A 27831-nucleotide genomic window follows, 5' to 3' on the forward strand; every position below is an offset into this window, starting at 1 on the left:
CTATAGCTGTTTATGCAACCGGAATAGGGAAGAAAGATGATTTAAGTGACTTTGAACGTGGCATGGTTGTTGGTGCCAGGCGGCCTGGTCTGAGTATTTCAGAAACTGCTGATCTACTGGGATTTTCACTTACAACCATCTCTAGAGTTTAAAAATATACATATAAAATATCCAGTGAGCAGCAGTTCTATGGGTGAAAATGCCTTGTTGATGTCAGAGGAGAATGGCTAGACTGGTTCGAGCTGATAAAAAGGCAACAGTAACTCAAATAAGCACTTGTTACAACCAAAGACTGCAGAAGAGCATCTCTGAACGCACAACGTGTCAAACCGTGAAGCAGATGAGCTACAGTAGCAGAAGACACACCGGGTGTCAGTCCTGTCAGCTAAGAACAAGAAACTGAGGCTGGAACTCGCACGGGACACCAAAATTGGGCAATAGGAGATTGGAAAAAACGTTGCCTTGTCTGATTAGTCTCGATTTCTGCTTCACCATTCAGATGATAGCATCAGAATTAGCTATAAACAACAAGAAAGCATGGATCCATCCTGCCTTGTATCAATGGTTCAGGCTTCTGCTGGTGGTGTAATGGATTGAAGATATTTTCTTGGCACACTTTGAGCCCCTTCATACCAACTGAAGCATGTTTTCAATGCCACAGCCTACCTGACTATTGTTGCTGACCATGTCCATCCCTTTATGACCACAGTGTACCATCTTCTGATTGCTGATTCCAGCCGGAAGCTCACAAGGCTCAAATCAAATATGGGTGGTGATGGCGCAGTGGATAAGACACATGCCTTTGGTGTGAGAGACCCGGGTTCGAATCCACTGTGAGACACCAATGTGTCTCTGAGCAAGACACTTAACCCCTAGTTGCTCCATAGGCGTGCGGCCTCTGAAATATAGCAATTGTAAGTCGCTTTGGATAAAAGCGTCAGCTAAATGAATAAATATAAATATAAATATAAATCATCTTTCTTGAAGATGACAATGAGTTCACTATACTCAAATGGCCTCCACAGTCACCAGATCTCAATCCAGTAAAGCACTTTTGGGATGTGGTGGAACAGGAGATTCACATCATGAATTTGCAGCCGACAAATCTGCAGCAACTATGGGATGCTATCATGTCAATATGGACCAAAATCTCTGTGGAATGTGTCTAGCACCTTGTTGAATCTTTACCGGTAAGAATTAAGGCAGTTCTGAAGGCAAAAGGGGGTCCAGCCCAGTTCTAGCAAGGTGTAACTAAAAAAAGGTTGCCGGTGAATGTACACTCACCAAGGCTGCATTTATTTGATCAGAAATACAGCAAGAACAGTAATATTTTGAAATATCATTACAATTTAAAATAAATGTTTTCTATTGTAATATATTTTAAAATGTAATTTTATTCCTGATGGCAAAGCTGAATTTTCCGCATCATCAGTCTTCAGTGTCATATGATGCTTCAGAAATCATTCTAATATGCTGATTTGCTGCTCAAGAGACATTATTATTAACGACATATTTTATTATTTTTAATGTTAAAAACATTTGTGCTGCTTTATATTATTGTGGATACTGATTAGTTGATGAATGGAATGCATTCATTTGAAATAGAAATCTTTTGTGAAATTATAAATGTCTTTACTGTCAAACATACAAAATCTATATCTGTCCGTCCTTCCAGCTTTGTTTTTTCCCCCTCTCTGCCTTACTACAGTATGTGTAAAGATGTGAACTATTTATTTCTAGAGACTCAAGAGAAAAGTACAACATAGTGTTGTTAATGCAGCGCACCTCGGTGACAGCTCAGCTCTCTCTCTCTCTCTCTCTCTCTCTCTCTCTCTCTCTCTCTCTCTCTCTCTCTCTCTCTCTCTCTCTCTCTCTCTCTCTCTCTTTAAGGAGTTTGTCCCTTGCCACAAGAGTTCAGCTCATCACAACCATGATCACTTGGTTCCTATAGGGAACATTTGAAGTCAACATGAAATGGCTTTCACAACCCATTTTACTTCCATTAATGTGACATGTTTGCACAATGGGATATTAATAGCTATTAAAAAGCTAATAGACTATTGGTTATCATTATCCAAGATCCTGCTTGCTTAGGTTACATCAGCCAATTTACACTGCACAGAAAACACTTTGCTACTAGTCCAATTACAATCGGATTATTAGAGTCCATGTAAACACAGTGTTTACACTCTTTGAGAAATCTACTTCTGATTGGCTTATAGTTGTTTTGGCTTATTAAACTAGGAAAGGATAAACATGTTTTGTTTTAAACATGACTGAAATGGTTTGGTTGTCAGCTCTTATTTAGGCTCAGCTCACTGTTATGACCGTGCACAGCAGTGATTGGCTCCTTGGCTCCTCACTGGAACAGCACCATGGACAGCGACAAGCACGCCAGCCTAAGGTCTTCCCTGCAGGAGTGACACTGCACACACACACTGCATCTCTATAGTCTCTAACATCTGTCCATAAATAACATCTGTCCAAAAAAGGAGGGACATTCTAGCTGCACCAGGTCTGTTTCCTTCTGTAGTCACTCCTAACTTAACATATTTTGCTTAATTGTTCATTACTCTGTGGTGCTTTATGATCTGTGGTGTAGTGCTCCCTGGAGCCACATTTCATCAAGAGACTGTGTGCTTATAAATTTCTGCAAATGACATTTTATGCAAAGTGGACAAAAATTATTAAGGCAGTTTGATGCTATACTGAGAACTTATAACATTTGCAGTTTTTTTAAGCATACAAAAATATTTATTTTCTACAATATGCAACTAAATATACTTTTTTACAATCAAAGTGACTAGTAAAGTGAGAAAGTACAGTCAGTACATATGTTCCATTATTTGTATATTGGTTTTATGTTTCCCATACTTTTTACAACATTGGCAATAAATCAGCATATTAGAATGATTTCGGAATGATCATGTGACTGGAGACTGGAGTAATGATGCTGAAAATTCCATAAGATACTTTTTCAAAAACTAAAAACTAGTCCTTACAAACTTTTGACCGGTAGGCCTACTATGTCTTGTGTAGCTCTTTATATGTAGCTCCTTTATGTATTATATTTTTAAGTCATATATTTGTCAGCCATTGGAGAAGGACTTAAGGATTTTAGCCTATAACATTTATAAAAACCAACAAAAATATGTTTATCCTTGTAATTTTAGAGCTTCAGCTATCCATGGCAATGGCACGAACAAGGATCTGCATAACGAGTTGCATATAGTTAGTTTGATGAATCGTCGAACGATTAAAAAATGACTCATAATAAACAGTGATCGCTTATCGCCACCTACTGACTCAACGATGTAATCTGCAGTAAGCGTCACTGAACGACTTTGTTTGTATACCATTTGAATCTTTACAACATTTGGTTCTGTGGTTTACGGTTTTTGTCCGACAGTAGCCCAGTTGAAGCAAACACGCACTTAAACATCCACTTTAAAAGTGTTTGCATAGATGTTTTATGTTTAACAGTCATTTTTTATGGAGTTATGTCCTGGTGGATTCGGTTAACATAATTAAGACGATGTTTTTTAAACGTTTTAAGTGTCCCTAAATGTTAAAACTAAATACGTAAAACATTGTGCTTACGTAAATATGGAAATGAACGGAGATCCTACTATTTGTTGGAAAACTGCAACTTTAAGACAGAAGCGAACTCCCCCTCTTTTCTTGAACAATGGTTTCTACCAACCACCGCTGCTCTCGCCGCTGAATCCTTAACGTGCCATTTTATTACTAATGGGCATATCTGGAAATCAAAATGTCATCGATATACGGGACAGTATCAAGTTTCTGAGGATGCCAGCGGTGGATATTCATGCGGGTTTTTCCGGACCAGTTCTGATTTTGGCCAGTGAAGCTTCCTTGTAGTGAATCGGATGATTGGAGCAGCTGTGCGCTCGCGCTTAGATTGCAGCTGTCATTGATATTGCATAGTGAACAGTGAGTATAAGACAGCATGCACAGTACAATGCAACAGTCATTGTACCTGACTTGTGTGTAGGCTACATGCAATATTCTTTGTGCACCATTCTCAAGGTGATTTGGAAATGCCCGTTTAGTGACAGGAAACTTCCAACAGATGTGAGAGGTTTTGCTGTAGTAGCCTAACAGAGATCAATGAATGAATGCATGAATGAATTAATGAATGAATGCATTTATGTTCTGTTAAACTGATCATAATCTTTCATATCTCATACAGGGAAAATCCGTGTAGATCAATGGAAGACACTGACAGAGAGAAAAGAAAAGAGAGAGAGGAGGGAGGGGGAGAGAGAGAGGCAAAGACAGGCATGATGTAATGCGCTTGAGACAATGGTTGAGGATTCTCTCCAATTAGAGTCACAGCAGTGGAAAAGGCTGTTTTGAAAGAGATGAGATCACTATAACATGCCGGCTTGCAAGGTGTACTGGGAATGTCATGGGAATTGTTCTTGCATCTCCCGCTCGCCTGTGGTCCGGCTGTAATGGACCTTATTCACATGTGCTGCTGAACTGAGTGAATGTGAACGTGATGCTCTAATGTACAAATGCTTGGTTGTACACTCAAATAATGTTTCAATTACAGCTTGAAGCTTTTATTGAAATTGGAAGGATTAATCAACACATTGTGATATTGCACAATTTATTTACTGTCACCTTGCCAGATTGTGCTAAAATTGTCATGGCATCACATCAGGTCTAGGAAGTGTGTGACTGTTCAGTGCTTTTTTTTAAAGTATAAAATATCTTGTAGTAGGCTAACCATCAGAATATTCCTTTAAGTTCAATTTAAAAAAAAAAAAGAGAGAAGATGGATATAGAACCAATCACACAGCACTATCTGCTTTCAAACTTCAAATAAAGTCATTTTTGCTACTTTGTGAACACTAAACATTCAACTTGGAAGCAACTGGGTAGTATGGATGGAGAATCATGGCCGCTAAAGGTCTGTACTGTAGACAGACAGGCTGAGAATAGACGGCCTCCGTGTCCCACTGACCCTGTTGGTTGTGCTGGTGTGTAAAGTCTACCTCAGCCATTTTTTGCTGTATTTTATCAAATGTACAGCTGGTTTGTATGACCTTGGCAAGGGGATGTGTGGTGGAACGGATCTTTTTCACACCACTGAATGTGTGCGGGTTGAAGGTTATATCAGTGAAAAATAAAGTGGAGTCCAGTCTGAGACTAGCCTTAATAATCAGGGATTTAAAATCTAATTTAAATCTCGAAATAATCAAAAACATGTAAATATAATATTACAATTAAAATATTTAATATAATGTCGTTAATTACATGAGAAATGTTTAAGATCACTAGTCTGAAACACTGTTGAACACCTGGGATTTAAAAAAATATTTAAGTCTATTTTAAATTATACTTTATATTAGTGCTGCGGAACGATTAATCGCAATTAATCGCATCCAAAATAAAAGTTTGTGTTTACATAACATATATGTGTGTACTGTGTATAATTATTTTGTATATATTTAAGAAATATTTGCACGTGTATATATATTTATACATAATTTATATTATATATAAATATTTTATATATAAATAACAAATTATATGCATGTGTGTGCATTTATATTTACAAAATAGTTATACACATTTTTCTTAAATATATACATGCATGTGTGTATTTATATATACAATTATACACAGTACACACATATTATGTAAACACAAACTTTTATTTTGAATGTGATTAATCGCGATTAATTGTTGCCCAGCACTACTTTATATATTTCAGTTATATTTAATAAATACAAGTAATGACAGAAAAATAAATTAGAAATGTTTAAAGTAACATAAGTCAAATTAAAGAAAATTTTACACATTGACCATGCGAATAAACTTCAGCTACAAGCACACACCAAATACTAAGACATTTTAAAATTCATGTACTTTTTCTCAAAAATTAAGTTTGCACTAAAATTTCAATTCAGTTATATGCTGATAATATATTGAAATCATTTGCATTAAATGAAGAAAATCTAGCACTAGTCTTTGACTGTTGGACCCCACTTTACAGTATATCAAATGCAACATTATATCATTATTTGTGTGGTTGGTTATATATGTTATATGCCGTATATTCTTGTATCACCACAAAAATCCACAGATTTCATTGAACTCACTCACCTCAGCCCTCCCTTTCCTCTCACGCTGTACTTCTCTTTCTCTCTCCCTCTCCCCACAGCTATCCATTCATTCAAGACAGTGTGTGTGGAATATGATCGCTCTTGTTGTCATCATTTGGGCTTTTACTCTGGGCATTGCCTTGCTCTCCACTCAATACTCTGATTGAAATGTGGGTTTAAAATACAGTGTAGAGCACTCTCACACCCAATGCGCCATTGAGAAGTCTTGGGTTTGTGCCCATCTGCATTACATTTCAGTGCAGGATATGCCGAATATCCTCTAAAGATCCCGTGCCCTTGACCTTTTGTTAAAATGTAAGCAGTGATGTGTTAGCAGTCAATAATCCACATTCCTTTGTTCATTTATTCAGTCCAGCCCACATACATTTTACAAATCCCCTACTTGCAACTTGGTACAGGCCATTATTGGATTATTTGACTCTGTTTGTTCATTAACTAATCATGAAGGGCTTGATCAGCAAAATATATTCTGGCAAAAATCCTTGTTGGATCAGAAGTAAAATATCATAAAGCAATCGATGCCCAAAAGGGTCATTGCATTCCATTGTTCTTTATGTTCATTGAATACTTGTATGTATCTTGTAGGCAGAAATTGAACTCTGGATCAAGTTTTGAAGTCGTAACACCAGCGTCACTGCTGATGTTAGGGTTTGTTTTGTGTTATGAAATATAGATGGGAGTCTTCTCTTAAGATGCTGTAATGGCTTTTCTCTTCCCCTCTTCCAATCCTGCTGCATCATTCTTTCTTTTTTCCTTTCCTTTCTTCCTGCTGCTTCCGGTAACACTTTATTTTGATGGTTCCATTTAGACATTCTGATAACTACACTGAAAAAAAAATGGAGTAGGTTTTACTTGAAAAAATGCTAGGCAACTTTTTTCACTCAGAAAATGTTAGTACATTTACAAAGATTCGCCAAGTAAAAACCTAAACATATTTATCAGTAGCTTTAATTAGAAATCTTTAAGTTAAATTTACTTGGAATATGGAATTAAGTAAACTTTACTTAACCTAGTTAAGTGAAAGTAACAAAGAAAATAAGTAATTTTAACTTGGCTAGTAAAAGGTTGATTAATATCGATTTAGTTGAAATTTCCTTTGCCTTTGCATTACATTTCACTACAACAATAATATTGAATTTTATTAGTAATTTTTAGTATGTGCTTTACTTAGAACATATAAGTAATTTATATTACATCATGTCAGATGTTAAGCATCATGTGAATGCAAAGACCCCAATACTTGGTAGACAATACACAATGGCGGTAACATTTGATGGGTCGTTTTTGTGTTTGAATGTGTCATTTTGAGCAAAGAATTTACTCAATGTCACAAAATGGCAAGTTACTAATACTGACAACAAAAATCAATGATAAAACAGTGTAAATACAGCTGGAAACCATTGAAAAATTAACCTCATTAATTATTCAAGGTCCAGTGCATGATGGGAACCCCAGTATCAGAAAAGTTGAGTAATTTCTACTTAATTTTATTGAGTTGATATTTACGCTTTTATTTCTACTCGCTTGAATTAAGTACTGATATGGAATCTACTTAGTTTTTTTAATTCTTGCCTGAACTAACTTTTTCATGTAAATTACATTTGTTTTTGTTTTTTCAGTAGTATTTACTTCACCAAAACATAATTTTTTACAGTGTATAAGTAATGGTTAGATGTCAACTAACTCTCATTAGAGTATTAGACTGTCTGCTTAATATCTGCTAAAACTTGTGGTCTCAAAACAGACATTCTACTGACTATAAGTCACTTTGCAAGTACATACTGTACTCTACAGAGAACTTGCAACTATTATATAGTTCTGCTCCTCAATAAGCAATTAAATGTCAAAATATTTTAAATGACAATCACTGAGAGACTAGTAGAGTGACGGAGAATAAGAAAAAATTGTCAGGACATTTGTTTCATTCATTTTTTTTCATTGATTTATGCCATCCCATGCTCGCTGTAAAAGGGCATAAATGCAAGCTCTTGGTTTCATTTGTAAATATTAGTCACAGACCACTCAACAATCTTCCCCAAAAGATTTTTTGAGAAGTAGTTGTTTTCTTTACAGTTTTATTCATAATTATTCTGTTGTGAGTCAAATGAACTAAAAAACAGTCAAATAAACTCAATTACAGTATCTCACAGGAAATAGATCACGTGAGCTCCAGTGCCTTCACACCCATTGGTAGTCACCTTATTAAGTCACTACGCAATTGCATAAAGTTACATTTTCCTCAATTTTGTTGTATCACATGTGGTCGATGTTGCTTGTGCCGTCTGTGTCAAACAACTGGCTCTGCCTGTATTCAAGGGGTAGTTGTTTGTAATTATTGATTAAACAAAAAAATATAAATGTGTTTAAAGTGTGTATTTTAATAGGTGCATAAACTGGTATAGGCTAAGCTAACAAGCTAATCAGCTAGCAATATGCTGAGAGATTAACTTTCAAAATGTCAGCTAACTGAAAAAAAAACACTTGTGAATTAACATGATAGGCGGGCATTATGTAACTCAGAGGATAATTAGCCAATAACAGTAACGTGGAGGCTCATGACCTTTTGCCTGTATCTTGCCATTTTCTTCCATCACATTTATGTCACTCATGAGGAAGAAAACATTCTATTCTATTCTATTCTATTTCATATGCAAAGTCTCATTGGAGCAACAACTGCTGTAATATGCTGAGATGTTAGCTTGCAAAATGCCAGCTGACTAAAAAACAAGAACGGGAAATGTTTAATTTTATCTGTTATATCAAACATCAAAAATAAAAATCAAAGCAAAAATCCTTTGTTCTAATTATAGCTATGACTATAAATAGTTGATAAATCATGGATGTGTCATATATGATTCTGTGTGGACACAACACAGAGCCTTTTTCAGTATATGTGAGTTGTTCAGTAAACTCTTGACTTGCTCACTGATCATGTGTAATAGTGACGTAAGAGGTGGTTTGTAAGCTGGCACATCCAGTCTCTGACGTCATTCTTTGACTGAGATTCAATTTGTCAGTGGTGTGTGAAAATAAATCTAGGTCTCCCCCCCCCCCCCCCCCCCATTGTAGCCAGATAAGTGTGCAGGTATGTGTGTGAGTGTTTGTGCTGTGATTGAGAGGGAGTCCCAGACTCAGTGCCACATGAATAATTTATTGATTGGCATATGGCATTGAGACGTTGCTTCTATTCCAGTTCCTTTGTCTCTCTCCTCACTCACTTCTCTCCGTTGTATCTGGATATTCTTGCGGTACTCTTGAAACATCAGAAAAATGCTTTGGTTTTGATTTTTTCCTTGCTTATAGTGATTCTAGTGCACTTTAATCTCAATTCGATAACCGTCTGGTGTACACTAATTTTAATTTTTTTATTGAAAATTGTTTTCCTGACCAGAAAGCTCTAAAGGCCAGGGGTAAGGAGTGGTGGTGATTGTTTTGTATTGGGAAATTGATAGTTGATCAATAACTACCTGGAGAACAGTCGTAGGCTGAGACAGAAAGGAGAAGATACTTCCAGATTCACGTGGCCTCATTTACAGATTATTTGAAGTAATTTCAGGTTCTTTTCAAATTTGTGCTGTACATGACAAAAAGTGTTGATTTCGGAATACATGAGTTGTTAACTCTGTAATTAGTCTATCCATTTCCACCAGTTTAACCACTCTGCGCCATTTAATCAACGGCACCATTTTCTGAGCAGTTGTGAACATGATAGATGGACAATTATGTAATTGACAGGATAATAAGACAATCACAATGACGTGGAGGCTCTTTTTGACTGTTTCTCATCTCACATTTATGGCACACTTAAAGATCTCAGAAAAAAACACACTTTATTATTGTTTTTCTATTCTATTCTAGTCAGTGATATTATTATTAACAAACTAAAATTATAAAGAATAATTTCTGTTAATTAAAATAAAGCTAAAATAAAATATAAATATTAGATGAAAAACTTAAACCAAATATTTAAAATATAGCTGCAAGGAGCAATTAACGGGATTCAAGCACTTTAAGGCTTTTAAGCACATGCGTAAAAAGGTATTATGTTTTATTTAGCAAGCCTGTAACCACATAGATCAATGATGGAAAAGACCGTTTATGGCCAAAACAGGAAATTACTAAGAAAATAAATGTTTTAAAGCTTTTTAACAGTTATCGAGGTAGAGCCAAAAACCTAGGACTAGTTTGTGAATGTAGGTTTTTGAGATAATCTCCAATGTTTAACGAACGATTCGATTGACAGCGGTGGTCCTAGAGGCCATATGGTATGAATGTTGTGGGCATGTGCGAAAAATCACGTGATATATAATCTTTTACGCACGTGAAAAGAGTTCTGTTCCAATCGTCCTCTGTTAACCTGGTCTGATAGGTGCTGAAATTTCATTGGCCAATGGCGGCCGTGACTTTTGTGTAGCTATATCCGTTTCCGTGTTGTTGTTGTTTTTATTTTTTCATTTTATAGCGCCACTAAGTGGCCAGTTTTCATCCTTTTTCATGCAACCACAGTCTGAGCCCATACATAGGTGTACCGAGATTGGTGAAATGATCTCATTCCGTTCAAGAGGGATTTCTGTTTTAGTAAAAGCGTCCATGTTTTGGCGCTGCGTACGTGAATCAAACATTTTTTTCCCGATAATTAGTGACAATCAGACTTCAGAGAATCTTTCTCCACTGGTTTGGTTCCAATCAGACAAAGAATCTAGGACTAGTTTGCAAAAATAGGTTGCCATTGTGTTCTGTCCACCTTGAGCCAGGGATTCCAATGATGTAAGACACTTGAGCCTGCGATGAACGGTTTAGGAGTTATGATGAGTTATTACGTTCTTTTGATCACTGTAGCGCCACCATCAGACCGATTGGGGTGAGCCTTGGTGACGTTGTAGATACGGTGGGTACTACAACCCCCTTAAAGTTTCAAGTCTCTACGACTTATGGTTTGGTCTGCCCGATCACTTTTAAGGGAGAATGCTGACCCTTGGAAATTCTAACAAGCTTCAACCCACAATTAGAAATGCCAAGTTTAAGTAAGTCGAAGTACTAAATTTTCTAAAACTAAAATGAAAACTGAATTCAAAATATTATTAAATACTGTAATAGTATATAAATAACATTCAAGTATATTATTCTATTATATTATATATCAGTATACATTTTCTAATTTTTAAAAACACTTTTTTTCTACACAGCTTGTGTTCTTTGTTTAAAAGGGTGATTGTGCAACTGAATCATTTAATTATACTTAAAAAAGTTGCTTGTTGGAACAATGCTATTTGTTTCAAGCTTGAGTTGTTCTAATTGTGGCAATGCATACGGTACATTATATAAAAGAATATCTCATTTTATTTTTTATCTCAGTTCTTAAGCTTGCTACAATCATCTGTTATCTAAGTGACATTTGCCAAGCATTTTAAAACCCAGCGGTGGTTTATGAGAAACTTTCGACGTGGTCTAACTCGTGACAGACCTTTGCGCAATAATTTGTCTTTTGAATTGTCTCTTTCTCTACAGCAGCAGGGGGAAAAACTCCCACTTTTCCAGGCAGCTTCAGGGCTCTCCATTGCATGCTTGGTTAAAGACAGGAGAGCTGGCCGCAGCCCAGAGCGTTCGTGGGTTTAAAGTTAGCAGTTAGTGGCTAGCTGGGAGATGGTGGGACTCTGGCTAACAGCCTGTTTGCATAGTGTCTCATTGCCAGTGAGAGTCAGCTTAGGATGGACATGTAGGTCTACTATCTGCAAACATGAGAAGTTACAATGTAGGCCCTAGTCTTCTGATAATAATGCAATGTGAGTACTTGACTACTTGTATTAACTTTTTGTATGATTATATGTGTATAGAGATTTAAAATTGTGTTTAGATTGTAAACTGACTGTTGAAAACGGTAATTAATTTTGCAGTTCTATTTGGTGAGCCAAATTATAGACCTTTATCACACTTCCACGTTTTGAAAAGCGGAAGCTTTAAATAGCTTAAAATAACTTCTGCTGCAGCCTGCATCAATGGCTGTGCCCATAGCACGGGATTGTGATTTATACTGATGATTTATACTGATTTCGACATCTAAACACACTATCCACAGTTTGCAATCATTAATCAGGTATGATAAAACAAAGAAAAATCATGTCATGTTATTCCAATGCATATTTCATGATTTTCACCCACTGTATGTGTTTGCGCAATAAAGAGTCTGACCACCTTTTTAATTGTAGAAATGCAAGAACGGAACACAAACAACATATCACATTAAAAAGCATTCGAATTAGAGAATTAGGTTATACATCCCATATTTATTACGATCAAAGACTGTACAAATTAAACTATGTTCACATTGTTTCCATGCACTTACTTTCACAGTCATCAATTATTAGATCAAATTGAAGTTGTTCAAATATAGGAATATTTCCAACCCGAAGTCGATTATTTAAAAATGACTGGTTTGATCATCTTGAGCGTGTCATATCCTCTGTGTTTGAGTGCAAAGATTGGATAGCATTATATTTTTAGACAAGATTTAAGGTAAATCATAATAAATATGCTACAACAATAAAAACAATTACATTAAAAGTAAAATTCAGATTATTCCTCCCGCAGTAATTTGAGCAGCGTACAGATCTTAATGACTGCGACGATAATTGGCCTCGCTCACATAATGCTGCACATTAAAATAGAAGATTTAACATGTAAGGCTAAATATACTGTTTGAAATATTTGTTTTTTGTCAAGTTCAACTAAGTTCAGTTTTGTTGTCAAAATTTGGCGTCTGTCCATTGACAATAATGCAGGAGGAAATTCTATTACTGAACTAATGGGAGCAGGATGTGACAACACAATGACTGTGATAAAGGCCTATTATATCACCGTATTTTCCAGAAGTCACTTTTCTAATATTATCTGAAACGTTCTGTGACTTATATAATGCTATTAACGTCAAGCAAGCAAAATAGAGTACTTATATATAAAAAAGCTGCTTCATGCAATCTTCCCAACTGTCCACTCAAGCATGGATTACATTGTTTTTGAATATAATAATAAAATATGACTTGTGCACCGACACAATTTTTCCTCCTCAACAACACAATTTTGCTCCGGTGTGACTAATACTCAGGACTTATTTTACGTAAAATATGATATTATATTATATAATATTATGTTATGTTATGTTATGTTATGTTACGTTACATTTTATATTGTTGTTTTTTTAGCTAAAAGTATATAAAAAAAACTTTTTCTTAAATTAAAGCTAAAATAAAATATAAATATATGATAAAAACCTAAATGGAAATTAGAAATAGGCTAACTGAAATAAAATAAAGTTGAAGTACTGAAATATTAAGCCAAAAGCTAATTTAAAATATAAATATATACTGTAGTAGTGAATAAATAATGCTAAAATAATATATATAGTTTTTAAATAAATTTTTTTTTTTTTTAAGCAATATTTATTTTGCTTTATTTATTATTTTCCTATGTTACTTCCTTAAGAAAATGACTTCCTTTTGCATGGTGCTGCACATCTCCGCTTTAACTTCGACATATACTCTCCAGGAATATTCCGACGGATTCATTTTGTATATTAACAGGGCCCGAGATGCCCGGGTCAATGAAGTGAGCTGGCATATGTTTGTGTCTCGGGTGAATCGAAAACGCACCGATACACTTGCCAAGACTTTTTCTTTCTCTGTTCATCTGTTCTTTCTCCACTCACTCTGTTGTAAACGCACACAAACACATCTCGTCCTTGCCAGGAGATTCTTCCACCCGCTCTGTCTGTGTTGTATCATCACAGTCCAGGCGTGGAGCTCTATGGACCCGCATGTTTTTAATGCTTGTCTCCCCTACAGCTACCAGCCGTCACAATCCTGACAGCTTTGAGTCTAACAGGAGCAGACACACATCACTACTATGTACATACAGTCTACATGCTGTCTACTCAAAGATGCTCCGAGCAGTTATACACTTTTACAGATAGACACAAAGGGGTTGACAGAAAAAACTATATTTTTATTTATGGATGTTTGATTTTTTACACGTAAAGTGTATACACACACACACACACACACACACACACACACACACACACACACACACACACACACACGCACACACGCATGTATGTATGTGTGTATAAGTCATTACCACAATTTTGGTGTTTGGCAAGATTTATTTTGTTTTTGAAGAATGTCTCTTATGCTCACCAAGGCTGCATTTATTAGATTTGTTTTTTAAATACAGTAAAACGGTAATATTGTGAAATATTAATACTGTGAAATATATCAAATTTATTCTTGACTTGGCAAAGCTACATTTTCAGCATCATTATTCCAGTCTTTAGAAATCAGTATAATATGCTGATTTGGTGCTCGAGAAACATTTCTTCTTATTTTCAGTGTTGAAAACAGTTGTCCTACTTGATATTTTTGTGGAAACCACCAACCAGGATTTTTTTAAATGAATAGATATTGCAATGAAATTGAAATATTTTCTAATGTTATAAATGCATTTTGATCAGTGCTGAATAAAAGTATTAGTTACTTTTCTTTTTTTCTGTTTTACTGACCCCAACCAACCTAATTTATTTAATGTTAATGTTATTTAATGCTATTTACATAATGAGTATGAGTAAATAAACATATGAGTGTATTTGATGACTGTATTTTCATTTGTTTTTGTTTATATATTTTTTTTGATATTGTTAGATTTCTATTAGTTTTTCCTAAAGCCTAACCCTGACATTCTGGACAAGATCAAAAAAATACTTTTGAAGTACCACAGTACAATAAATTCAATACTCTAAAATGTGCAATATTATTGTTTATTTTTTTATTAATATTAAAACATTTTGATGATATTTTTTTATATATTTTTTATAATATTAAATATGATTTACCTTCATTATCATTAAAGCTGGTCTCTCAAAATGGACAATTTGCAGAACAAAGTCATATCAAAGTTGTCATTTATTTATATAGCACTTTACACAATACACATTGATTTAAAGCAGCTGTACGGATATCTCCATGCTAATTCTAAGCATCCGTCCTCTTTCAGCAGGTAAAGATGATGTGCGAAGTGATGCCCACGATCAGCGAGGACACTGCGCTGAGCCAGCGTGGCTCCCAGAGCAGCGCCTCGGACCCTGACTCCCACTTCGAGCAGTTGATGGTGAACATGCTGGACGAGAGAGACCGCCTGTTGGACACCCTGAGAGAGACACAAGAAAGCCTGGCCCTCGCCCAGGAGCACCTGCAGGACGTCATCTATGACCGGGACTCACTGCAGAGACAGCTCAGCTCCGCACTGCCACAGGTATGACAACTACACCTACGCTATGCTGCTGATCTCACGTAACCACTTTCGACTGTCGGCAGAGAGTCTGGTCCACACAGTAGCCTCAAATTTAGGTAGGGTAGATTCTGGATCTTAGTGCTAGTTTATGAGAAAGCTTTATATTCTAATCGCTGAACACATCAGACGCATATTGTGTTATTCAGCCTGAGGGTAGCAATCTAATGATGACTGACAGACTGTTGTACACACGGGAAACACATAGAATGCCTTCTTAGAATTGCCATAATGTAGTATTTATTGCCTCAGAATGTTGTTTTAGAATGTGGCAAGGAAAGGCAACCTCTATTCTCAGAACAAACATAAAACAAACACAACAGAACTACTGTATATAATGGCTACACACATGAGCATATTTAAACTAAAGGATTTATACTTTCATTAATTTGATATGCTACTCCACACATGCCAACTAGTTTCTGACCTGATGCAGACTAATACACACATAGCTGAGGCGGTCTGATAACGTCTTGGTCTGGAGCGAGGTTTACGTGAGGTAACGTGAAAATAAGTGGGGCAGCCTGAAATCTGGAACGGATCACAAAATTCACGGTTCGGATCATTTACGTTTTTTCAGAAGGCGAATGGGGGTCAAACACAGTATTAGTATGGTGTTCCTAATAATCCTTTAGGTGAGTGTGTATATATATGTATATATATATATATATATATATATATATATATATATATATATGGGGGGGGTAACTTTGCTTTTCATTTATTACTTAAAGCTCACTTGAAGTTCTTCGATATTTACTTCATCAAAAACTACTAACCTAACTGATAAAGTTTACACATTATTTAAAACAAGTGAACAGTCAGTAATAAAATAAGAACAAATACACAAATTACAAGCAGAGATGAATACTAAATAACGGAGTTACAATGTCTAACAGTAGTATTCAGGTACAGAAATGAATAATTAAGCCTAAATGTAAAATAACATCTCGGTTACTAACGTATCCTCGGTTCCCTGAGAGTAGGGAATGAGTATTGCTTAAGTTAGCTTAGGGTATAGGAAAACTCCTTTTCTCGAGAATATTGCAGCAAATTTTTTTAAACGCAGTGCAGCTGCACATTACAGCGCCTTAGCTCGCTCATTGGCTGTGCTGCGGCATGAACTGCACGAACCTATGTTGAGTCTGCTAGGATGCGCAAACCAATCAGGACGCTTCACGCCCGCGCGCGTCACAGCCCGCCAGAATGGGCGTGGCTTATAGCAATATAAGCACCCATTTCGCCATAGAATTCAGGTTAAATCGACTGAAGCGATCCCTTGATCAAAGCACAGTAGCACGACGAGTTACGCAATACTCGTTCCCTACTCTCAGGGAACCGAGGTTACGTTAGTAACCGAGACGTTCCCTTTCGAGAGGTCTCTCGTATTGCGTGAGTTAGCTAATGCTATGGGAACCCCTTTCAAAACGCTGTGCGTGCTTTAAAACTTCGCCCCATACTATGGCCTAGGACCAAGCGCCCGAGGCTCATAAAAGAATAAAGTTGAGAGTCCTAATATGGCCAGATCAGTAATGAGCCTTATATAGGAAAAGAAAAGGAATGGGCCTTATAAGGGGCCATTCTCCTTATGGTATATAGAACCGCAGTTCATGTTTATCCAGGACCAGACAGACGTCGGGCCATATAGTTGTGAAATTGTGCTTAACACTTTATTCATACAGAAAGAACCCTCGCTTGCAAAGTGGGCACTTCCATATTATAAAACCTCATAAATGTGGACGGTGAGGCTCAGCCTGCCGCCGCACAAATATCTTCAATTGGTATTCCACTCAACCATGCCCACGACAAGGCCATGCCTCTCGTGGAATGAGCTTTGATGCCTATGGGACAACGGAGGCCCTTAGACTCATAAGCCAGCGAGATAGCATCAACTATCCAGTTTGACAGTCTCTGCTTGGTGACCGCACAACCTCTGGTGCGGCCTCCAAAGCACACGAAGAGCTGTTCTGACTGGCTGATGGGGGCAGAACGCTCCAAATAGACTCTGAGAGCCCTCACAGGGAAGAGTAGGTTCCGACCATTGACTGACCATTTTAGAGCATAAAGATGCCCGGTTGAAAGCGCTCTCGCTTCATTAATGATATTTAGCACCTTATCCGGAAGGTTCCCGGATACCCGTTGAGGGGCCATACATGGAGGGCCCACAGGTCGGGACGGGGATGCCAGATCGTCCCGTTCCCCTGTGTGAGGAGGTCTCTCCCCAGCGGTATCGGCCATAGGGGTGATTCCAGCAGTTGAGTCAACTCGGAGAACCATGACTGGTTCTTCCAGAGCGGGTCTACCAAGAGTACTGCACACTTGCTCTCCCTGATCCGTTCGATGACCTGAGGTAGCATTGTGACCGGCGGGAATGCATACAGCGGGCGGTGTGGCCAGTTCTGGGCCAGCACGTCCCTGTCTTTGGAGAAAAATGTTTAGCAATGAGCGCTGAATTCAATTCAATTCAAAATTGCTTTATTGGCACGACTGTACATAATACAGTATTGCCAAAGCTTGGAATACATAGAATAATTATAAAGACATCAAAATAATAAAATATTATAACATAAATTTAAATGTACAAATTAAATTAATTGGACAAATTAACAGTATAACAAATTAAAATGTGTGAACATTTGATACCACAGACACACACACATTACTGAGGGTCACTGTGGTGGACAGTAGGGAAACACACTGAGGTCAGACACACACATTAAACACACATTCACCTGCTGTCTCTCAGACTGTGGCACATCCACACATTTCTGGCACCCAGTGCTTCTGTTTGTCCCTCTCCTCCTACTATGATCTTTATCTGTTCTACTTCAGTCATGGCTGTTAAGTTCTTTATTAAGTAGGTGAGTTTGTTTAAGTAGAGGCCTCTTTTAAAATTGTTTGAATGTGTAAATTGGCAATACGAAACACGTTTCACTCTACGTTTTCGCTCTAATCCACGAATCACATGCATGCCGAACCGTGGGGCCTGATCCGTACGGATCATGGATCAACTGCGATCCATTCCAGCCCTACTCACCGCAGTTCCATTTTTCACCACAGATTTACAATGGAAATTGGGCGCTGGGGAGGGCCCAGAGACCGGCTGCCCCGCTTAGTATCATGATACACGATATATATATATATATATATATATATATACACAGTATATAGAGATCTATGTTTGGATCTATGTTCTTACCAAAAACGCACGATTAAACAAAAACAACACTCTTAACTCTTTCCCCACCAGTGTTTAAAAAAAAAATAGTTGTCGTCAACATTTTCAAGGCCCCCAGAATATGTTGATTGAATATTTGAAAATGCAATATATTAAAAGAAAGATCAGAACTCTGCTTTTAAACAAGCAAACAAAAACTGTTTTATTCTAGCTTCATGCATTCCTTTTTTTTATTAACACTTGAATGTGGGTAAGTTTCATAAAAAAGCAACATTTTGAGCAAAAAGCTGGAAAAAAATCACGTTGAGTCAAAGACTACGTCTGGATCAGATTCAGAAGCGTTGTCACACAAATGACCGAAATTTCCGTCAATGGCGGGGAAAGAGTTAAATGTCTTAAAGGTGCATTGTGTAATATTTAGGATGATCTGTTGACAGAAATGCAATATCATATACATAACTATGTTTTCAGTGGTGTATAAAGACCTTACTCAATGAACTGTTATGTTTTTATGACCCTAGAATGAGTAGTTTCTATCTACATACACCGCGGGTCCCTATACATTGAAATGTGCCGACATGTTTCTACAGTGCCCTGAACGGAAAAACGCCCTGAACGGAAAAACGCATTTCGTCACTATGTCGTTCTTCGTGCAAAGAAGCAAGCTAAAGTCAGCGAATAAAACACTGACACAATGATAAATAGTAACAATAATATTCGCAATAACATATTGTTTTACTGAATAATTAAGTATTCACCTCGCAAGGGCGTTTTGTTGCTGCGTCGACCAAAGTGCAAGTGCAGCGGTGCGCACCATTGGCGTGCTCACGCGCACGCCGCGGTCAAAGTTCAAAATAGTACCAGCTCCTTTCTTCTCATTAGCAGGACTAGTTCTATCGCTTGCTTCTTAGCACGGGACAGATACATAGTTTGCTGCTGAACGAAAGGAGGAACAACAATCAAAATAACTAACGTTAGACATATAGAACTCCCGCTACAATTTTGAAAACTCCGCCTACTTTGCTCTGGCGTAGCGCAGCGCAAATCGCGTTGTATCTGAAGGACAACGCTGAACCCAGCGGCCAGCGCCGCACATTCCGCGTCCTATCTGAAAGGCTCTTAAGACAACGATCTTTTCCTGACAGCCACCGTAACTTCTGTTGGGTGCAATTCACAAACTCACCACTAGATGGCGCTAAAAATGACAGTGCACCTTTAAGCTAGATTACATATTCCGATAAGGATATCGGAGTACCAGCGGTGTCATGGAAAGAAATTATAGATGTTGATTTCACACATACAGTTAGATTTTTCCAGTGCTGAACGTTTCAGTCATTTTTCCCCCACAGCTGAGAGACTGTTAAAACATGGGCATGTTCACAGCTGGCCATGTGTGATTGCAGCAGCGGAAACTGGTGATACTAAAATCTGTGTCCAAGTCTGTCCTTCCGAACAAAGAGGACTAAAATCACCAAGCGCGGTTTTCAGCTGCGCTACTATCGCCCAGATACGTGGGAAAAAGCGATGGTTTACTTAATCACGCCAAAACCCAGATTAGCTTGACGCTCAAAGGAAAAGTGTGTCAGTAATTCTAGTCACAAGTCCTTACCACTCTCCTTCCAGAAGTCTCTGTGCTCCTGGTGGAGGAGAAAAATAGGTTTTGTTGTGAGGTCTTACTTTCCCTCAGTGAATAAATGATGATACAGTACAAGAACACAAAAGAGACATGTATAGTTCATAAAATAATAATCACTTGAATTACAGTGTAAAATGAACACATGTGACTAATTTTTTGCTGTTTTACTATCCAGCGCTACGTGATCATTGTACAAAAAAGAGTGGCGGCTTAGACCGTGTCGATAACAATGTATTGATTGCCTGTAGGTCAAGATGGTACTCAGACGCACTGTTTACTGATCATGTGAAAAATGAGATGTTACTTCTCTCGATCCGGATCTTACACATGTGAAAATGACTCCATTAATTAGTGTAGCAGCGCTTTATTAGCTCTTGCCACATCAACTCCACGCTAATGCTTTATGAGGCTCATTGGCGGAATAAATCTGAAGATGTGTACCAGCAGGAAAGCTATGTTATTATGAGCTGTTGTAATCGAGAAACCGTGAACAGTGTCTGCTAATGTTTTTAGACGGCATTGAAATAGATTTTTATTCACAGTGATTGTTTGGTGGTGTTTGTAATGGCCACTTTACACAGTTTACACTAATTGCATGATGGATGTAGGCTTTTGCTTATTTAATGAGCTAAATATCAGGTTATTTATAGCTTTGCACAAAGCTGTTTTTTTGATTAATTTGATTTATGCCTCCATTGAGCTTATTTTGTTCTTTATGGAGCTAAAGGGTGGAATGAATGTAAGGGGGGAACAATGTTATAGGGTTGAAAAGTCACAGAGAGGAGGCAGTTCCCCTGGTGCATTATGATTGGCTGTTCACGTTTTGCCCGCCTGTCGTGTTCACAGAGAGTCTGCAAATTAGCCTGAATGTGTCACATTAGAAAAAAAAATGAACAGACTCATCTCAAACTACTCAATGTACTGAAGCAATGTATAATTCATTTTTTAATGTATTTAAACTTATGATTTTGCGACTTGGCTTAAATCCAAAAACTTCTTAAACAATAGTTCGGAAATGTGTAGCAAATGTGTCATTTACATCTAAACAACAAAAAAAAACAGGCTTTGCTTCCTCCACCCAGCATTGTTTTGTAGATGGTAATGTAAACAGGTTACCTGAATCTGATCCTCGGCGTTCAGACATGTGGAACGTTTTTAAAACAACACTTTGACCTCCTTTAGCGTTTGAAGACGTCTGAAGTTTGGGCTCATGGTTTAGACTGCATTAAATCTGGGCTCTGATGAGCAGAGAGATGAAATAGGCTGAATTATCGCTGCAGGGTGAACTCTGCTGTAGAAGAAGAGGAGGAGAGACAGGAAAGTGGGAGGAAGTAGACGGAAGGTGGAGTGATGCGGAGAGGATGTGGCCTGGTTTTAGCCACTATTGGCTATCTGATATAAAGCTGATACCTTTCTTTCTCTCACACATACACCTTAACATTTAAAACATTCAGATCTTAATGGCAACCGCATTCCCCCGAGATGCCCTGGGGTTAAGATCATGATTTTATCATGCACACAGTAATGTCTTACAACCTTCTTTACAGCAACAGCTCTGATAACAACCCTTTAACTGTTATGCTGAGAGGCAGGACACAGGTTTTAAAGGCAGGGTCACTTTTTACTGTCTCCTTAATCCTTGCATTTTTAACAACAACAACACAAAGTTCAAGTCATTTCTATCTTATATACATTTTAATTATTACCATTGATTGGCCCCTCTTAGTAACTGGATGATATACTAGCTGTGCTTTAGTGTGTAAAAGCTGAAGTGTATTTAAACATAAGAACTGGGAATCAAAGTGGAATCAGGGCTCATATTATTAGAAATAAAATTTTCCTTTATTTACTGAGGAGTTCATTGTTCTATGTATTATAAACGGACTATAACTTTCTTTAATGCATAAATATCCAGTCTGTCAAAAATCAGAACCTTCCTTTTTTGTATTTCTTATTTTTTTCCTTATTATTATTATTATTATTATTATTATTATTATTTAATGATCTAATATTGTTAATAATAATTTCATATCTTTTTTGTTGTTCTTATAAAGAATAATTAATTAATAATAATATGAAAATTGGTAAAATATATTGATTATCTTATTATAATTATTAAATATAAAATATTATAATTTATACAATTTCAATAATAATAATAATGATTAAATTTATAAAAAAATAATTATGCAAACAACAAAAAACAATAACAGATTTAGATGTGAAAATGAGTAAAATATATTGATTATTTGTCTGTAATTAACATACAACTGCCCATAATTAATATAATAATAATAATAATAATAATAATAATAATAAATAAAGATGAAGATGATTATTGATGATGATTATAATACTAGTTAAGTCAAGTTATAAGGAAGATGGATGCTATTCCTAAACACCAGATGAACCATTACATTTTAGTCTTTTAGGCACAGCCCATTTAATTCTAAGGGTCAGAGGAAATCTTCAAATAACTAAATTACGATGCCTGGGTTGAACAGCTGTCTAGTTTCACCTGTTTTCATGTCCTGTGTTGCTCTTTCAGTTTGTCTGGCAGACTCCTGTCCTTTGTGCAGTTGAGTTCTGCTTACTCATCAGGCCAAAGTGGTGTGCACACATCAATGCCACCTTTGAGTCTGGGTCAGCAAGTTTGAGAGAAGGAGAGAAAGACAGGACCATGAGTCCGCACTCAGAACACCAATTGGTACCCTTCAGTACCCAGTAAAACAAACATAACAATAACAATTTGTTCAATTGTTCGTTCATTTGTTCAACTTCACTAGATTACCCTCCAGCTACTCTCATAATACCGCACCATCCCTCTGTAACTGTCAGTGGGAGCCGGTTTTCCTTGAAGGATTTCAATCTTTGCAATTGACCGCATTGGCCTGAATACATAATGTGGATGCCATGTTTTGATGTGATGTGTTTGAGGAAAAAATGTTTTGAAATTGTTTGAATGAAATTGTTCTGAATGAATGAAATGGCAAAAAAGATGTAGGACTTAGTTTGACACACAAATAAAGGTTCTTACAGTAATTCCATTGAAGAAATAGTTTGGGTTTCCCAGAAAATCTTTAATGAAACAGTTCTTAAAGGGGTTATGTGTTAGAATTTTCATGTATTAATTGCTTTTTTATTACCAAGTGTGAACGGCTTGTAGCGAAACTTCCTAGGTTGTCTATGAAAGCCTGTTGACAGATTTTTATGTGAATGATTTAGGACATTTTTAAGAGTAAATTAAAAGGATGTGAAGCTTACACATGATCCAGAGAGCCTGAAACAAATGTTTGTACAATGTTAAAAGGAATAGTTTAATAGTTTATTTAAATTCTGTCATTAATCATGTCACCCTCATGACGTTCCACACCCGTAAGACCAACTTTCATCTTTGGAACACAAAGGAAGATATTTTTGATGAAATCTGAGAGCTCAGTCACTCCATGGGAGCAACGCATTTTACACATTCAAGGTCCAGAACGGTAGTAAAGACATCATTAAAGTAACCCATTTGTCTCTAGTTTTTTAACCTCAATTTTATGGAGAAACGTAAGTGCTTTGTTTGCACAAAAAACATAATTTACCACTTTATTTGCAATCCAGTAGTGGGAGCACAATGACACATGCGTGTTGTGTTGACTTAAAGACTGGAAGTTGTTCCGTGAACACGCTATTATTTTGTAAATATAGAGGTAAATTATGCAAAAATAAAGCACTTAGGTCGCTTCATAAAAATGATGTCTTTCCTATTGTTCTGGATCATGAATGTGTAGATTGCGTTGCTCTCAATGGAAGGACAGAAAGCTCTCTGGTTTTATTAAAATATCTTCATTTGTGTTCTGAAGATGAACGAAGGGGTTACGGGTTAGTAATTAATGACAGATTTTTTCAAAATGTGTCATGAAAAGAAATGGGATTAATCCAAAATATAGTCTATACTATTCTATATCTATTATCTTTAAAAAAAATAATAATAAAAGTACATGTACTGTGTTAGATTAAACTGGGAAGGGTCATAGTCCTATTGTTAGTTTAACCGTTTCTATTCTCATTTGTAAGTTGCTTTGGATAAAAGCGTCTGCTAAATGAATAAATGTAAAATGTAGTCTCGTATAGTTAGATCTATATAGTCTATAGTCTCAAATATACATTATAATCAAACTAACAGTGTTTTGATAGTAGTTCTGTAGAGCTGGTGCAAACATCCACATCGCTATGATCAGATGCTTTCTTGTTGTTTTCTCACCGCTGTCATTTTTGTTGTTGTTTATTTTGTTGTTTAGAGGAAAGCGCGCAGAGCACATATTTACATATTCTTCTAAACGTCACTCTCAGCAGCGTGGACGGCGTCGGGATGTTCGTTAACAGTATATCGCTGCAAAGGTATTTCCAATTTTTTTTTTTTTTACTTCTAAGCGAAGATCGAAGAAGAACTTTGCTGTGAGTATATTGAGCCATTGACTTTATCATCACGTTCAGTCTCTTGTACGTTATGTATGCATGAGTGCAAGCACAAGTATGCAATAACTTGTTGGGTGCAGTTCACTTAACTGCCACCGGTGTCGCTAATAACAAGGGTTTCTTAATTCTACATATAGCCCCTTTAAAAGAACCATTGCATTTTAAGATGTGGGTGTTGCACTCCGAAGTAGAGGCAGATGAACACTTTCGCTCTTAAGCCGACTAATTGATTGGAAAATTCCTGCATGCGTCACCAGAGTGTAGTATGACGTTTTCATTGGAAGGTAAAATATCCACAGATGAATTGTTCACCATAAGATCTATAACATGCATGGGAAAATTCCATTTCACAAGATGTCTTTAACATGAAACAGCAGTGTCCACCCATTTTCACTTCCATAATGTGACACATTTCTGAGTGTAACTGAAGTGAAAACAGAGCAGGATTCTGCTTTATCCATCGATAATCGATTAGATGGTAAAAAGCGGGTGTTCTGTAGTGAAATGGTGCTGGTGTGGTGTAATATTCCTATTGCATTCATCAGCAACTGAGTCATTAGAGAGACAAAACATGTTAATTTACTGAGTCCCCCATCATAAATCATTCACGTCCTCTTCATTTATCATCGTTCAATCTCTTACAGTCCAATCATTGCGCACGGATTGTCATGGAATGTACCATTAGGATACGGGGATGTTTGATGGGCTTGTGGAATGTCAGATGATTAAGTTAAAGGCAAGAAACACATGAATAGATTCTTATCTCCATTTCTCTTATTCTCTTTCCCTCATTGCGTTTGACTCCTTCTCTTTCCTTCCTCTGGGCTCATTCAGTCAGCTGGTTTCCTCCATCGCAGCACATGATTCGATGTGATCGTCAGTTATTGTTTGCGCCCTACTTCGCTCGACCCCTTGGCCACATGAACACTTCATACTAAGAGTGAGAGGAAAAATCCAGAGAGGTTGAAGGAAAACCATAACATCATGCTTGGTATTTTTTTAAATGTTGTGTTGAGCTCATAAATGTTTTATGTAAATTGTGTCATGACCTTTAATGTTTAAATGTGTGAATGATACGTCAAATTGTGCCGCGTATGGATGGTGGTGGGTGGGTGCTATTGCTTTTCTATGTCATTAGACTTACAATTCTACTGGAAGACAATAAAATGAGAAAAAAAATACATTACAGTACATTTACAGTACATTTCTTACTGACCCCAATCTTTTGAACGGTAGTGTATGTATCATAGCTTGCCTCAACCTGAAAATTTTGAAAAATATATTTGGCCTAAAAACACAGTTCAATAAAACGCTACTAATGCAATCCAAACACATGGATACTGTATATTGTTACAGGAATAAATAGTTCATTATAGTGTTGCGTTCCTACACATAGCTTAAATTAAATATGGAACTTATTAACAAGTCTTGTTCAGAAAAATACAAATAATACATTATGAAAATACATTATGAAGTTCCTATTGTTTGTCATCTTGAAACGCCTGCTTTTATGTTTTATATTTAATGCAGTTAGGAGCTTTCTGTCTTTCAAAGTGCGCACATTGACAGCGTTTATTAAAATAGAACTTGGGCAAGGACCAAAATAGACACCGGCATCTTCATTCCCTTCTTCATTCTGTTATCAGTTGGCCACTCATATGAATGACTGCAAGGCATGATGGGAAGTGGCTGGCCACATCCCACGGGCATTCATCAAGTTGTGATTGACAGCCTGGCGAGAACGAAAGCCCTGCAGATGTCGTCCGCTGCGCTCCACAGCTCTTTCTGTTCACTGTCCTCCTGAGAGTTCAGGTTTTTTTTTGTTGTCATGCATTCATACTGGCGACAAAATCTCAATCAAGCTGCAACATGAAGAACATGTGTGAAGAAGGTACAAGAAATTATACTTAAAGGATAATTGCACACAATTTATTAAAATTTTGTCATCTTTTACCCTCATGTTGTTCCTAACCTGAATAACATACTTTCTTGAGGGAATACAAGTTATCTTGAAGAATGTCCTGCCGGCTCTTTTCTGTAGAATGAACATGGATGTGACCACATTCATTTGAGTTTGATGTGAGGGTAAATAATAAAGAGTTTTCATTTTTAGATGAAAAATCCCTTAAGTGGCCTTCAGTAATGAAGTACGTATGCTTTAGTATGTGCGCAATGTCCATTAGTCCATTGTATCTTGGAAACATACAATGGAAAAAGATAATTTCTCACAATTTACAGTCTTGTAAACTGATTTATTTTATTGGTTGCAAACTGGGGAGGTCATGCCGTTCTAATAAAGCATTTACTTTAAAGTACATTTGTACATCATATAAGGGCAGATTCTACGATTATCATCTACAGAATTGCTCCATTTTGGACTGATTCAGCATCTCTGTGTGACACCTTTAACACGTGTGACTCATAGGTTTAGCAGTGATGTAGATTTAACTTATGGCGGAATGAAGACATCTTGACCATTTCAATGATGTAGAATATTATGTTAAGATTACATTCAACATCCATTTAGCTACTTAGAAGTGTTAGGAAATCTGACCTTTTTGGCAGAGTAGGAAGTCTTGATGTCATCTACAGTACCTACATCTTTCACCATTACAAAAAAAAATGAATGTTTTATATTGCTGCATGCACCACTTTTTAGCAATTCATGGTGTTTTAATGGGATATTACCAATTTATAACACAGTAATAACATGTTATGTGTAATATGAACTAATGGCTAATGCTTCAAGATTGTACAAAGTAACTAATTAATTTGAAAGCCCTCTATTTAGGCTAATTATGGATTATTTTTGTTTAAATTGTTGATGATGTAATCGTTAGAAGCCATAGCGTTACACATTTGATCAGTCTCAAAGTGCTGCTAACCCAATCAGCCATGTCCGGTCTATGAATAGCATAGAATTACTGATTCACAGACGTAGAATGGGAGCTGATGTTTTGTGCGCGCAGCTGGCCGCTAATGGATACCTTTTAACTTCAGACTGGCTCACTTCGGAGCCATAAATAGATGATGATGTCACAAACATTCTGCTTGGA

General features: G+C 36.8%; 1 protein-coding gene across 7 annotated transcripts in view; it reads left to right on the top strand.

Moving 5' to 3' along the window:
- Positions 1 to 3638: 3638 nt before the first annotated feature.
- The window catches only part of ppfia2 (PTPRF interacting protein alpha 2), a 163504-nt gene continuing 139311 nt past the window's right edge, over positions 3639 to 27831 (top strand). For 3 of the 7 annotated variants that reach the window (XM_077234135.1, XM_077234136.1, XM_077234138.1), the window contains exons 1-2: positions 3640 to 3954; positions 15204 to 15461. In XM_077234135.1, coding sequence (XP_077090250.1) covers positions 15213 to 15461 — 249 coding nt within the window. In that variant the 5' untranslated portion in view covers positions 3640 to 3954; positions 15204 to 15212. Of the gene's footprint in view, positions 3955 to 11714; positions 11942 to 15203; positions 15462 to 27831 lie in introns of those variants that run through there. The other 4 variants (XM_077234134.1, XM_077234137.1, XM_077234139.1 and 1 more) reach the window with 4 other exon arrangements.

The sequence above is a fragment of the Siphateles boraxobius genome, unplaced genomic scaffold (genome assembly GCF_051911475.1).
Source record: "Siphateles boraxobius isolate OS27281-9 unplaced genomic scaffold, OSU_SipBor_1 19, whole genome shotgun sequence".
In the NCBI taxonomy this organism is placed as follows: domain Eukaryota; kingdom Metazoa; phylum Chordata; class Actinopteri; order Cypriniformes; family Leuciscidae; genus Siphateles; species Siphateles boraxobius.